Here is a 15,538-nt window from a genome sequence, read left to right as displayed (position 1 = left end):
TTTCCAAACAACTAAAAATAACGTACAAGATAAACAAACACATACTACCACTGCTGTTGAACCCTCTGATACTATTGAAATCATTATTAAACAAGAGATAGTTTGAATCATTTAATGTGGAGTTGAATGAGGTACTTATTGATGAGTCAGTGTATTGGCTACAATTGAGTCCCATCAGTATGATCAGCTGCTTAAAAAACGTCCACCTAAAAAAGTCTATATCAGTTTAAGTGTATGCTCTATTTAGAATATTTTCATTGCTTTACCTCGCTGTCATACAACCTTTTCTGACAGGACACCACTGTAATATCAGCCAAATATCGCTCTGTCCAAACAACCCAAACTCCATAGGTGAAATCAATCGTTTTACCTCACAGAACACAGGAGCTGCTGGTCTACTGCTGATAGGTTGCTTAGTTTGAGTTATTCCATGACTTCAGAAAGAAGAATCCAATCCTTTTGAAACACCAAAGCTGCACAATAACACAAACAAGCTAACAGATCCAGGCAACAGTAGGACAGAGTTAGAGAGTTTGGTTGGTTTAGGGGGAGCAATATTTGGCCTATTTAACAGTGGTTTCCAGTCAGAAAAGGCTGTTTGACGGCATGGTTAAGTGATAAAAATACTGTAAATATAGCATAAACTTGTCCTAACTGGGGGCAAGCCGATCGCCATTTACTGTAGCTAATACACCAACTATTGTTAAGTTCCTCATACAGCCCCACTTCAAATAATCTGCACTATCCTTTCAATGTCACTACATTTATCAGTGAAGTTCTCACATCTGTATGCATTTTCAAACGCACACTCATTCATGGCTCATCAGTGAGACAGACTGAACCGTACTTTATATCATAGTCCTGTATAATTGATCTACCAGAGGAATACTATAATGTACTGTAATGGAAATTAAGATTTTCATGCAGCGTCCTGAATAGCTTGAAAAGCATGAGGTGCCTTGCTTGCACAGAAGGGCACACTGTGGTTGTCCCTGGTGTTACCAAGCAACCACAATCAAGCAGGACTTCACACAAAGATGGTTAGCATATATTGTGCTCAGCAGATATTCATCCGTTATTGTTCTTTCTGTTAGATTTAGTCTTATGTTCACTGCAGAGCTCTAGGGTATCCAGCACAATCTGCCTCTCTTTCACTGTAGAAAAGACGTCTAGTGAGTGATTGCAGAGACAGGATGATGTGGGTTATTTGTCCAGAAAATGGAGATGCATCTGTCTCCTAAAAAGCCTATTTATTTCTCTTCCGTGGGACACAGAGCTTTTTAGTCTATATGATAGTTATGTGGATTCACACCATCAGAGGCTAAGGGACATGGTCAAAATGTGCTGAGTTCCCAATACACAGTGTACTGTATAGGCTAGATAGAAATGCTCTGTGTGACCAGTCTGTTATGGTGTGTCAGGTGTTGTTATTCACTAGTCCAGGCCTATAGGACAAAACAATAGGACATGCATAAAAGTGTTTTGTCTCACAGACTGTTAAAAAAAATTTATGTATCAGAAGTTGGCATCCAATGTCAAGTCAGTTTCCTCAGAATCAGACATTTACTGATTTAAAATTCATAATTTAGGCTATTTTTTATGCCGAGTTCTTGTGTGGCTGCTTGTGTTCAGTCAACGTTCCTTTTTTAAAACGGGGGGGAAAAAACGTTTTGTAGAAAAAAGTTGATTTTGCTCAATATTGATACAAAAAAATAGAATTATTTTAACACTAGACTGAAAAATGTAAACAATACCCATCCAACATGACAGCTTTTCAGTATTGTGTGAGGTTTCCAGTTTGGAGGACTGCAACACATTTCAGCAGTTTTATTAATAAGCTATTGAATGTTTCAATAGGCAGTATGTCTCAATACCCTTTGCATTCAACATAGCATTGAACATATAATAGAAAAATGTGTGTATGTGTGTGTGCAAGGTGAAGTTTGAATCACATCCTTCACTGCACACCATTGTCAGAACTTTGAAAAGTAGGGGAGTGAAATGTCATTAGATAACAAGTGTCAGGAAAAAGCTTTCAGAAAAAGAAAAGGTGTTTCAGTGGAAAAACAGCACTTAGGACAAAAAACACAAGGCAACGGACTTCCTCTGATTTCATCCTTCCTATAAAATGTCTGTACAGACACTTTATGTTTGTATTTTAGAGAGAGAAGCCTGAGGTATTAGAAGAGCAGACAGGAAAGCAAAAAACGGCAAACAGAACTGTTTGACAGTTACTGATGAGGTCTTATTGTTGGCTCAATACGTAGATGTTAAATACGTAAACACAGAAACAGATTTCTTGACAGACAGTTGGTTCCAAAGACAGAGAGAGAAAACTAGTTCATTTGTTTTGGATATGCTGGAAAGAATAGTACATGTTTATATGAGCATGTGTGACATATATAAGTTGTAATGCAATGAGCCTAGATCTGGGATAGTTTTGTATACGGTTTGCAGTTTTCTGGCTGTTGCATTCTGTTCGTGAATGTTTTCATCATTAGATTAGACAATCAGTTTGAGACAGCAAAGTCTGTGTGGATTCAGTGTGTAACCTAAAAACAAAACAGGAATTCATTTTTTTCACCGAATCATCAGGTCCAACATAAAATGTCCCAAAATATAAATTGGTAGCTGTGAACATCATACAGAAAAATTGTCCTTAAACAGATGTGTGCTTTCCTCAGATGTAGCAGATGAAAAGACTCGCCTTTTAATTCTCATACAACAGGTCTGAACAAAACTCGAAACTTTAAAGCTACTCTTGTATTCTTCCCTTTTCTTATGTTACTATCCAGTGGATTCAACCTGTTTGAAATGCACTTAGAAGCTTCAAAGAAGCTGATGCCTTGTTTTATTCACTGTAAGAATAAATCCACAACTAAAGACCAATATGTTTCCACCACAGGTACCAGGGTCTAACTTAAGTTCTGGAGAAGTATTTTACCCCACAAAAAGTCCCTGCTCCGCGGGCAGTATTTTCCAAATTACAGGAACTTTGGGGGTGGTGCCTGCAGAATTGAACATCTCTGATTGGTCGAGCACTTGCAGAATTTTATTTCTGCCACCATTTTTATAAATCAGCAGCTACAAACCAGGTTCTTTTTTGTTCATTGTGCTTTGACCCATCAACATGGAGTCACACAGGAACACACGCTGACAGACAGACCGATGATGTCCTGTATAGTCATTTTTTTCATACATTAGCAGGCTAATTTGCCTAGTCTTTACAGGTATTTAAATTGCAGTGGCAATGCAGAGGACAACACACAGGAAGTATTTTGTCATTCCTTGACAAGTAGTTTCTGGGACTAAAAGGTACTTTTGCATGGAAACGTAGCTATATTCTTGCAGAATACGACTGCATCATTTATTCTTCACACTTTTTCTACAAGACCTTTGTTATATATTGTTCCCTAGATAGTTTTATGATCTTGAGACTTTTTTTTGGATATTTTTTAAGTTTTATCGCTACCTTGTAGTGATGCATACTGTACCCATATGTGTTCAGTTGTCTTCCTGTTTCTTATGTTAGATCTAACACATCATCACATATAAAATTAAGCCTGAGTAAATTCATTTTTCAAGAGTTTAAAATGTTTTTTTCTTTTTTCTATCCTGAGCAGCTGACAGGGATTTGCATCTTTTCCAGTGCTGATATGGTACTTTAAAATGTCCAGGGTTGGCAGGTCTGATAGGAACTAAAACGAAAACGTCCCACGGAGCAAATTCCTCTGCACTGATCTGGTGCTGAATTTCAGAGGATTTATCTGAAACAGTTTCAACTCTGTCTTGAGTTGGTTTTGTGGGAAAATGTAGCCCCTCGTTCACTGACATCATCACGCTCATCTGTAACACCCTTTGGGACACAGCCATGTTCAGTGTAGAGCTGAGCTGAGACAACATGCTGCTGCAGTAGACATCACTTTCTTACTGCTCTGTTCAGGTCAGAAGTGAAAGCCGTCTGGCTGACCTCCCCACCACGGTTGTTACCATCACTTCCTCCCCTCTCATTGGCCGGCTGTTTGTTTGTTTGTGGTGATGTCCTTGTTTCTCTTCAATCATTCAGGATTTTTCTTTTTTTTTTTTTTGTTACTCTACAACATGCAAGTACAAATGCTACTATGGTCTTTAAAGCTAACTGTGATGTGCATTACTTCCACTGTTGCTCAATCTTGTTCAAGGATTATTTTCTTTCCTGCATTGACTGGCGAGCTAATAGCCCTTGTTTCTTTCTCTGCTGTGACCTTCCGCACCCTCTCCTCTCCTCTCCGCTGTCTTCTGCCCTCCGTGAACCTACAGTACTAACAATTTTTAGACGTCTTGTGGACGCTTGGCTTCAGTGCTGTGTTGTTTTTTATTTTTATTGCACTCTATTGAAGAAAAAAGTTTGAAAAGTCGCATTTAATTTTTTTCCTAGAATGCTTACTATTATCTATGTCTGTACGCCATTTTTTCTACCATTTTAGTTGCTTCTCTTCTATTTTAATCATTAGTCATTTTTATGTGGCGACCTCAAACATTTGCAGCATTATGCCAGTCTGAGGAGTTTCATTGCTTCATATTGTGATCTGAAATTTTATACATGTCATAATAATACTTGATATGTACCTATTAAATATTTGGATTCCAGAAAACAGATGCTTCTCTTCTTTTTGTCCTGTATTTGACAGATTTCATGACGCTAATGACTTATTATAGCGAGTGACGCTAATGTCTGCACCATGAAATTAATATCTAAAGTGCTCAAGCGAACCAGTTCCACTCCCCAATTAATTTACAGTGATGTTAATCACAGCTCCCTAACATTAAGGTCAACTAATTAAGTGATGTATATTTTAAGATTTTTTTTTTATGTTTTGGCAGTGGATACTTTGTTCTGACGGTCATTTTTCAGGATAGTTTCAGGATTTTTTTCTTGATACAAATGATGGTGGTTCATTTTCATTGTTTCATTGCTAAATTGAAAATGTGTGAATTTTTAGGCCTTTTTTTAAAATGAGCATTTCATCACTTATCCTTAGTAAGTAAATAGTATAAATAACATTTCAAATAAAGCAACTTTATCCTGCTAGATTCAATCCAGTCTGTGCCAATTAAAGGGGTATAGTACACAAATGTTTTTTGACTGAAACTGAAATATTACTGTAATGTGATAAAACACAGCACAGTACCAAATTCATAAAAATCCAGATGACCTGAACCTTTCAAAGTCAATACTTATATGAGTCGACTGTTTGGGATTAATTTACATCCTGAAATTTAGATATTAAAAAACATCAGAGGTGGGTGTCCCACCTCAAGCAACCCCTGCCTCTGTCCTCAGTCGAAATCGCAATTGCCATTTTATAACAATAGACATTTGAAAAGCATAGGTGGCTGAGTTCCATTTAGTTGCTCCAGTTTTAAGGTCCTGTTGTGCATGCTGGCTCACTATCATGACTTTGTTGGAACCCTACATAGAACAGAGTGATCGTTAACGTTAACCTGTGCTTTCCCTGTGACAAACAAAAATGGCTGCTGACGGGGAAAAGGGCCTGTAAATGGAACAGTTTCATCCAATCAGCTGAACTAGGTGTTACCTCTGCACCCTCACAGGTGCTCTGAGTTATACCTCTTGATTAGACCTCTGCTCAGGGTGAAGGTCGGCAGAGCCATGCTGGAAAAATCAGGGTCCTTCCTATGTTCCCCAGATTTATACGGCATATAATGAGAGGTCCTTTTAGGTCCTGGTATAGAATTTCAGACCCTAGGAAGACAGATGCACTCTCAAAAAATAATTGCAGACTACTGTACTAATCATAAATATTTAAGTTAGTTGAGTAGATACACCCTGCCTGTTCAATTACTTCTTTAGAATGGACAGATTTGAAAAAAGTAAAGTACCAAGAGGGCAGATGTTTAGATTTCCTGTTACACAATTCACTTTTTTTGTTTTTCTTTCTCCGCTTTATTAGTTTTCACAATTGAAAAAAAAAAAAACATGTACAAAAGTGAATGGACCTTTGTAATCCTCACTTAGAAGTAGGTTGTTGTTTTGACTTTGACTCTCCTTTGCTTAAACAGCCTGAGTTAGAGTTTTTCAAATTAAGTGTCTCAGTTCTTAACAACAGACAAAACCAATGAATGGGCTCATTGGCCTACTAATAAAATGATGATCTACTAATAAACAATGTGAACACCTCTAAAATTAGAATGTCAGCTGCTTTTTTTAAAAAAATCACAAAGATATATTTTTTCGTTGTATTTATAAATGATCAATTGTTAACAACAATTGGTTGTTAAAGGGCCAAATTCAGCCCATGGATCATCGATTGAATAGGTCTGAGTTAGGGTGAAGTGTTAGATATAGAACACAGGACCCTAGGAACACACATGCACTCCAGAAAAATCATAAGGTCACCAAGCTACTGTACTAATTATAAGGATTTATACTGGTAGAGCAGGTAGACCATCTATCAAGTCTGACACAGTCTGTGCACATCCAAAAAGGTCTAATAAGCAAAATTGAGTGAAATCATCTGTGTGGGTGCACTATGACCCTGAGCTCATGGTAATAAATTGCACAGTTAGCAGTTGTTCCACAGGATCCCTCTCTGGTGTATCAATGTATTATTATTATTGTTATATTACATTACATTACCAAATTGGGTAACACTTTACACTTCACTTAAGTTATGCTTAACAAATGCATGATTCATGATGATTTAATACATGAATTAATGCAGGATGTATCATCGAATTCTGCAGATCACCACTAACAAATGATCAAGTCACTATGAAATTATGTGCTATCAAATTGGCTGGATTACAATTACATAAATCCTTATTTCAGATCCGTGTATTTACTCAGCTTGTTCTTCATAGAAATATGAAGCATTGTTTTTAATCAAACTGGTTGTCAGATGCAAAAATGTAGTAATTAGCAAATACTCTTACATTAACTTTGAATTAACTTCTGCAACTGAGAATTTACACCACCTGAGTGTGAACTAATTATAAGTCATAATGACTTGATCATTTGTTATTGGTGAGCAGCAGGATTTCATGATACATTCATGCATTAGTTAAGCATTACTTAAATATTTGATTTATACCCTTATTGTAAAGTGTTATTCTGCACATCACACAGTATAGTGATGTATGCTGCAAATGTCACTTTAAAATTAGCTGTTGCATAGGTCATGTGTAGTTCAGTGTCCTGTGGAGCCTCCTGGTGGTATGAAGACACAGGACAGCAGGGCTCTGGATTTCTGCCCTGCTGCTCTTTTGTAACTGACCTGATTTTCTGCTGTTTGTGCAGACTGAGCAGCACAGATAACATGATGTTCAAGTATGACCAGGCACCATTAAATATGCTTTATATTGTACACTGATAGGTAATAAGAATGCATATAAATAACACTTTTTTAAAAAAAAAATCCATGATTATGTTTAACATAGATTTTATTATAATAAATGCATGCTCTATTCCAACTACCATGTAGAAGTGTATTATTTACTGCACCTCCAGCTGTTACATCAGGCAGAAAAATGAACAACCCCAGGCTTCCATCAGGATACTAAATTAAAAAAAGAAAAAAGAAAAACCTCTGCGAATGGAGCTATTAATAATGTATTTACTAACCCAAAGTAAATACGATTTTGTTTAATTGTGCTGGTGAACAAATAGACCCAACAAGCTCAGGCTTGTTTTTGTTTATTTTATTATCACAGAAGCACAACAGGTACCACTATGCAGGTGAACAACAAACTCAATACTATCATGAAAAAAAAGTTAAAAGGAATGCTAATCCAGAAAAAAAAAAACAATCATAACATCACAGCATTTTTTCAACCTCCAGAACAAAATACTACAATACAGTCAGATATACATGGCATAAAGAAGCAAAAGCACTTTGGATTATTCACTTTCCTTTCACTTTTGTACCAATTCACTCATTGTAGGATCTTTAACTTTAAACCGAAGCACCTACATCAGACATGCACTCATCTTTTCTTGTCACTCCGGCTCTAAACTAAATAAATGGATTCACTATTCGGCTATTAAGTACCACTTCTTGGGGCTGTCGCTCAAAAGTAACGTTTTTAAATAATCCTAATACTTTTAAGAAGATATTAGTGCTACAAAATAAACCTGGTCCCACTGAAATGTCAATTGTAATTTAATTCAGTCAAGAAATAAAATATGGGACAAATTTAAAGTCATTTAGCCAATTCAAAATAGAGCTAGAATACCCAAGTGTAAACCTGATGACCTTTTTTATTTATTGTACATTCAAGAAATGAAGAATCCTCCACCTTAAATCTATCATAAAAGGAAATATCAATAAAAACAAAGACTTAACAGGAAATGGAAACTTAACTTAATGCTATGACAACTGACTGCAATATGATTTTAAGTCCAAAAAACACAAAGGTTCCCTCCTTTTTAGGTGACAACACCGATTAATCTTTAATGAAAACAGTAGAATAAAACACACAATGACAGATTGTGGAAACAGGAGATGCACATCTGACTTACTTATTCCCTTGAACACAAAAGCATGGGGAAATGAACGCATACAGAGAGCTACCGCCGAAGGTTGAACACAGAAGACGGTGGTGTGTATGAGTACGCTGGGTCAGGATGGACAAACATACAATGGGAAGAAAAGGGGGAGTAAGCAGAGGGCGGAGGGGCTGTCCAGAGGGCTACTCCTCATCCGAGGAGTCCCTGTCAAAATTGTAGGCCATGAAGAAAACGTCGGGGCGAGGCGGGACGAGGGCATGGCCCGGTTTCACAATCTCAAAGCCCAGGAAACTGAATGTACGAACCAGTTTAGCTGCAAGAAGAATAATGTTAAGACTCAGAACAGTCAGAACACAGAAGGCAAAATAATTATGCAATCAGAGTTGTCTGAATGAAAAAGGTGTGCTGGGAAAAAAACAGGGCTGTTAGCACATACCACGATCATCTCTGTTCTTGTAAAAGCAGACAAACACGCTAACAACTTTCAGATGTTCTTCAGCATACTCCAAGAGAGCCGCAAAACTGGGGGGAGAACAGAGGGAAGTTTATGTTAGAAAACAACCTCCTGACATGCAAACACAAAAACGCAACTGGCTGAATCGCATGCAAATCCTATAAAAATAGGAGTGTGTGTTTATTCATTATTTTAAAGGCTCGACTGCGGGCTGTCTTTCATTGGGACCGATTAAAAAACTGAGGGGAATCTATGGTAACTGGTGGTCCCGTCAGTTGCACCAAGGGGGAAAGATCACCTTAAACCATATAAAAGATGAAGTAATCTTTAGCCAAATAATCACAAACTCACTACAGGGAAATCATTGAAGTAAAAAATTTTTTTTTAATAAATCCACAAGGGAGAGAGAAGCTCAAACAAACTGAATTCTGAAGGAAACAGTGAGAGAAGCTCAAAACTGCCTGCTCTGCACGCCACACCTGACTGTCTGTGCACAGTGCAGGAGGAAGAAGAGACCCTGACACAGTTGCCATGCGTGGGAATTACATAATATCTGAATATATTTCTTGCCTTTTCCCTGATGGTTTGAATAAGTCCCTAATTTGTCTCTTGTTGCTAAGAGGGTCTGAAATATTGCTAAACATAGGGAGAAATTTGCCAGGATGGCAACACTGAGTCCAATAATTATGATGAGGTTGATAATAGGGTAAACAAAAAAAAAAAGATGGACTGATACTAAGGAGGATGAAGGACATGCAAATTACTAAAACTATCTTTATCAGCCAGCTCCAGTGCTTTGTATTGTTAGCTGACCTCCACTGTTTACATGAAAAGTGACTACATGGTTGGCATCTCTGTTCATCTTTTCTCTCCATGCGCTTATGAATGCATACTCTATATGTTTTTGAAAATGAAATTATCTTAAACAGGCTATGTCTCATTATCATTAACAAATGAAAAGAAGAAGGTCTAACATCACCACTGATTTTTTTCTTGTTTTATTTTGTGTAACATGGCTCCTATGTGCCACTGTAAAGATCTCAGGCTATAATCCACTTGAGGTCTTGTCCTGATGCTAACAGTCTGGCCTCACCTCTCTTTGCTGCCTTCAGGAAGAGGGTCAAGAGGTATCTCCACATAGAGTGCGCTGCTGCTCAGGACAGCATCCCACTGTATTGTCTTGGTAACGGTGGGACGACTTTGGAAGTGGAGTATCCTGGGGCGACCATTCCCTGCTGGCTCCTCTGTTACAGTCAACTTTCGGTCCTAGAAACACAAATACTAGTAAGGCATCTGAAAACAGCAATGGAGAACATTAAATATGTCAAGTAGATAGTATATTTCTCTCTAATGTCCAATAACCATTTAACAAGTGGGGCCAAAGCAATTGCACACACATGGGCCTTGTTATGCTGACTGCAACTGAGCCTATAAATAAACTGAACTCTAAGGGAAATAGAAATTAAATGAAATGTCACTGCTGAACGTGGATGATTGAATCAAGTAAACCCTGGTGTGCCTTCTTCTGCTGTGTAAACAGACCGACACTGCATCATGTGACAGGAAATTTTACAGAGAGAAGGAGCTCCTATTCTTGACACATTTCTTCCTGTGAAAAAAAAAATGCTTTGCCTCTGATGACATTTCAGCCATTAGACTGTGTGTGTGTGTGTGTGTGTGTGTGTGTGTGTGTGTGTGTGTGTGTGTGTTTTTCTAGACTTACTGAGTAGAGTGGCCGAGCTGAAGGAGTGTGATCCCGTGTGCCATTCCCTCGCCCACCTGGGATCTTCAGGGGTGGGAGAGGGGCATCAGGAGCACCACAGAGGCCCTGGGCCGCGGGTACTACTACAGTGCAGGGACAGACTGGATGGGAGGACAGACAGGGGACATAATCAAAACGCTGTCACACAAAAATCACAATCCACGATGCAAATATTACAGGGTTTATGTAATTCCATGTGTTGCTTATATATTGTTTTCATATCATCTTATGTAACTACAATCTCAAAGACATGTCATGGGACTCAAACACAGACAAATATGGGCTTTAACCAAGTTTGCCAAGAAGAACTGCAGCAATTTAATTTCACAAGTAACTACAGGCTCTTTATTCCTACAATTAAATTATGGAGGATGTTTGCGTCACACACTGCGCACAAGTAAAGTGATCAGAGCTCCTTTGCCAAAAAACAACACACAAACTTGCAAGGTCAAACACTTTTAGCATTATGATACTGTTCTAAAATAATGTTATCTAGACAAAAGGTATGCTCCCCTTTTCTGATACTGTTTTACATGCAGCTCACTGTAATGTTTTGAACAGCTTTCAACTGAGTCTGTGCATTTTCAGACTACACCTTGACAATCCACACTACCACTTACATCTGGTTTCTGATCACATTTTCAATTGCGCCTCCACATTATGGCCTAGCTTTTGTTCCTATCAGGGTTGAAATCACTTGACACTATGGATAAAAGCACTTACAAATGCAGCCTAATGCAATGCAATATTAACTTTAAAAAAAACCCAACATCTTTGGAAATAGAAATGTTACACGTTTTACGTTTGGTGTTATTCGCAATCAATGTAACATTATCCAATACTGATAATCAAAATTTGTTTTTGAACGTTATCAGCTGAGTTTAAGTGCTCAACCCACCACAACATGTGTTACACAAGCAGGCCTCGATGTTCTTTCAAACCATTTGCAGTTTGTGTTCCCCAAAACAATGGCACTGTGTTTACAGTGTTGTTAACATAACTTTTTAAGAGTGGTGTGCCAACACAGCAGGATGCGGTGGGAGTCAACAAACCAAAAATATTTGTTGCTTAAAAACCCAAACCCAGACTCAACTCAAATTTCAGTGTGGTTAGCTGAAACAGTCAACGTGAGTTAAGATGTTATCAGAGTCCCTAACATCTACTGAACGTCCACAAACAAAATCTTTGTTATGCCAGAGTTTACCAAACTGCTGTGTAAATATGTAAGTATCTTGTGACTTCTGCACAGTTAAAAACATGGTAGTGGCAGAGCTGGACATCTATTGTCTCAATTAATGGATTATTTGTTAAGTACATAAAATGACAATGAAAATGTGAAAAAATACCCATAAAATTTTCCTAATGTCCTGTCATTGACCCAGTCTTACAGACATTGTGTACCGTCTCATATGACAAGAAGAAAAGCAGCCAATCCTCACAAGCGATAAATCAAAATGTTTGGCATTTTTTCATAAATGATTTGAACCCTAACCCATTGTCAAAATTAGAACTACAACTAATTATAATTATTTTCAGCATTGGCATTTCCAATAATTTTCTTTTTACTTCTGTCTAGAATATGTCAGATAATAGTGAAAATTTCATTGAAATTTTATGCAGTTTTAATGCAACTAAGACTTCTCAACCCAAACATATTCAGTCTAGCATTATATCTGATGAAGAAAAGCATCAAATCCTAATGTCTAAGAACCAGGAAATAAGCAACAAAAATATAAATTAAATAATCGGTTTGATTGATAATTAATTTTCTGTTGATCGCTAAATCAATTAATGGACACATTTGCTCTACTTGTGGATGATAATGACTAATTAATGATCAACTGATCATTACATTCACTGGACTGACTGATGTCAAAGTCACCAATGACTGATTAGTGCTTACGAATTGCAACCATAGCTCCGGTTCATATACAATAAAAAACAAACGGCATCAGGCTCAAATTATCTTTCTTGTTTTTTCCTGTTGTTGTTGTTGTTGTATTTTTCAATTAAACCACAGCAAATGTGACTTTATTACTGGGTTATAAATGACTATTAATGACTCTTTAGTCTATATTACAACATAGATCTTTCAAATGATAAGGCCTTCTGTAAATTAATTCACCTCTAATACCTTTGCTGTGTAAAGGTTATAAAACTATATACCACTGTAAAAGCAATAAATCAACTACAATAGTCTGTTCCTTCCCGATGGCGATTTATCCCTTCACATGTACCACTGCAACGCCTTGTACATAAACTTGGTCCTGCCGTCAGTAGGCTACTGCAGTCAGCTGTCAGTTGCGTAATTGTCAACCTGACTCCACTGTCAGCTCACGAGATCAACGTGGCCTGAAACATGTGTTCACCTGACGACTTAACACGCAGATATTCAGCCTCAAGTCATCTGTCTCCTGTCTTTCCTGATACCACCAAATTTTATAACCTTAGGGTTAAGTAATAACAGGAGCTAAGTCTAAGTTGTTCCCTCCTGAACGTTATGTGGTAAATCCGTATATTGTTTAACAGGGTTTTCGGCAGTAAATTACCATTATCAATTATTAGACGTCATATTCGTTATCAACAGTTGCTGACCGTAAACTGTATTTTTCTAGCACGTCGAAGTCGGGTAGATTTTTGAATAACATTAGGCTAAAGTGAGAAGTCTGACGGTCTTCTTAAATCCCTTGTCGGTTAACTTTCTACAATGCCTTACACGACAAATTAAACCATTAGCTAATATTATTCCCTAGAAAGACAATTAACTTATTGTTAACAGCATCAAAATTTTGATGCTAATTTGTTAGCTAGCTGTCGCAGTTCCCTACAGTGACGTACCTAAGTTCGACGGTAGCTAACATTAGCTAATGCTAATCAAGTTCTCTCGGCCAGCAAGCGAATGTCCGTACTGTGCGGCAATTTTAAAAAGACAAAATTTAAAATAACGATATAACTACAACTGCCATAAAATGTAACACTGGGATATTTGTGGTGTTGTGTGTATTAAGTACAAACTGGACATTTAAAAGTTAAACGCATTCTACTTCCGCCTTCCGTGGATGCTATCTAGGTTAGCTTAGCTACCCCTCCCCCACTGTACGGTTAGCAGTTCGCTAGGTGAGGTATTTCTCATCGTTTTACTTACTTCCCAATCATGTCACAGATACCGCTACTCAAGTCCGCCATGGTAGTAATAGACTGCTGTTTTCCTTCTTTCTCGCGAGCAAAGCAATGACTGTTTAGGATCCGCTGGAGGTTGGATTTTACCATCCGGCCTCGGGTAGAGACACGACGGGCTGACTGCTCTCGGCTATGCTCAGCTGGGTAGTGAACGGACGGAGAGTCGCGAGCTAGTAGAAAAGACAACTGTCAAATCACCTGCAACAAAAACGAGACATTTCCGTTTGAGTTTTTCTTCAACTTCAAAATAAAAGTCGACTGGCTCGGAATTTGTCATACACGGTTAGAAGTGTACATTTCGAATCACTAACATATATCATATTAATAACATTAGAAAAATTGCAAAAGATTTTTCATGATCAATTATATCATCAGTACCTATGGCTGCATTAACCAAAAATGCTTATACAATTCAACCATTCTATCTATTCTAAAGCTTTTCTGTTTATAAGGAAAATAATTAGGTTTATAGATAATATGGATTTAATAAACCCCAGGAGTAAAATGTAAACATATTTCTTGGGGAAAAAAATACTGCTCATAAAATATTTACCAAATGGTATATTTTTAATTGTGGACTGTAAACTTCCTTGGGTTGATAAAATTCTCAAATTCAGGCAATGCTCATAAATCATATGAAACAAAATTGTTTGTTAGTGTGGTTATACCACAGCTTAGTTGTATTGCTTAAATGTCATACAATGTTTTGACAAAATAATCTTAACTACTAACGGTCTTCATCAACAGATAGAGTTTGCTAAGAAGGCCTTGAGATGAGATTGAAAGATACGAAGAAGATAGTAAGTGGACTGAGTTAAGATGATTTTGTTGTATACTGAATTACTTTCCAAGGTCAAAAAATGCCCCAGTGATACAGCGTGTTTTCTAGTGACATAATATTATTTATCTTTCTGAAGTTCGCAACTTTTCAAAACTAGAAAGAGCAGTTTCTTTTTATAACCTTCTGTTTAATTTCGCTTAAATTATTACGACAACGAAGCGTCAATCGTTGTATTTTCCCGTTAACAAAAGAATAAAAATCCAGACTTTTATTTTGACATAGGAAGACATGGTCACATCTAAGCTATCTGATCGAGATTCACACACCTGCTAACAAGCTAGCGCTAAACAGAAATGCTAAACGCTAAAAGATGCTAGTGTAGAACATGACCGTAACTTCACCTGGCCCTGACCTGTGACAACTGTTAAAATGGCTATAAAATATCGGATATTATCGCAAGTGTCCTTGCGAAAATGTGTTTGACGTAATTAAATTTAATGTTAAAACTAAGTTCGTGTCCTGATTATTCTTCTCTTTAGTGAGCCGATGCCGAGCTGAGAAAACAAATACGTACGTTGTGTTAGCTACTGCTAGCTGCCGTTAGGCTAGCGGCTATGTATTTACATGGGAGCGTCTAATGGAAAAGTACCAAGGACAGAGGAAAACTTAAAACAAAAATACCAAAGGCGGTTGATTTTCATATAGCTATTTAACAACCTCTGTCGATAGATTATACCTCATTTTGTCACTTCGGTCGGAAAAACGGGTTGTTAATTACTTTAGAGGAGCCTATGTACTTGGGTGTATAGCAGAGGAAAGTACATTAAGTACTCCACCTAAGTACAATTTTGA

General features: G+C 37.4%; 1 protein-coding gene across 1 annotated transcript; it reads right to left on the bottom strand.

Annotated features, from left to right (window-relative positions):
• Positions 1 to 7,686: 7,686 nt before the first annotated feature.
• oaz1b (ornithine decarboxylase antizyme 1b) lies at positions 7,687 to 14,072 on the bottom strand. Its single transcript, XM_084746104.1, is given in 6 exon segments — positions 7,687 to 8,822; positions 8,946 to 9,031; positions 10,057 to 10,229; positions 10,687 to 10,773; positions 10,775 to 10,826; positions 13,871 to 14,072. Coding segments are annotated over 6 exon segments (654 nt in total). The 5' UTR covers positions 13,996 to 14,072; the 3' UTR covers positions 7,687 to 8,691.
• Between the last annotated feature and the right edge of the window lie 1,466 nt (positions 14,073 to 15,538).

Source organism: Lutjanus erythropterus, chromosome 20, assembly GCF_056507025.1.
Source record: "Lutjanus erythropterus isolate fLutEry1 chromosome 20, fLutEry1.hap2, whole genome shotgun sequence".
Classification (NCBI taxonomy): Eukaryota; Metazoa; Chordata; class Actinopteri; order Lutjaniformes; family Lutjanidae; genus Lutjanus; species Lutjanus erythropterus.
This window is presented reverse-complemented; position numbering and strand designations above follow the sequence as displayed.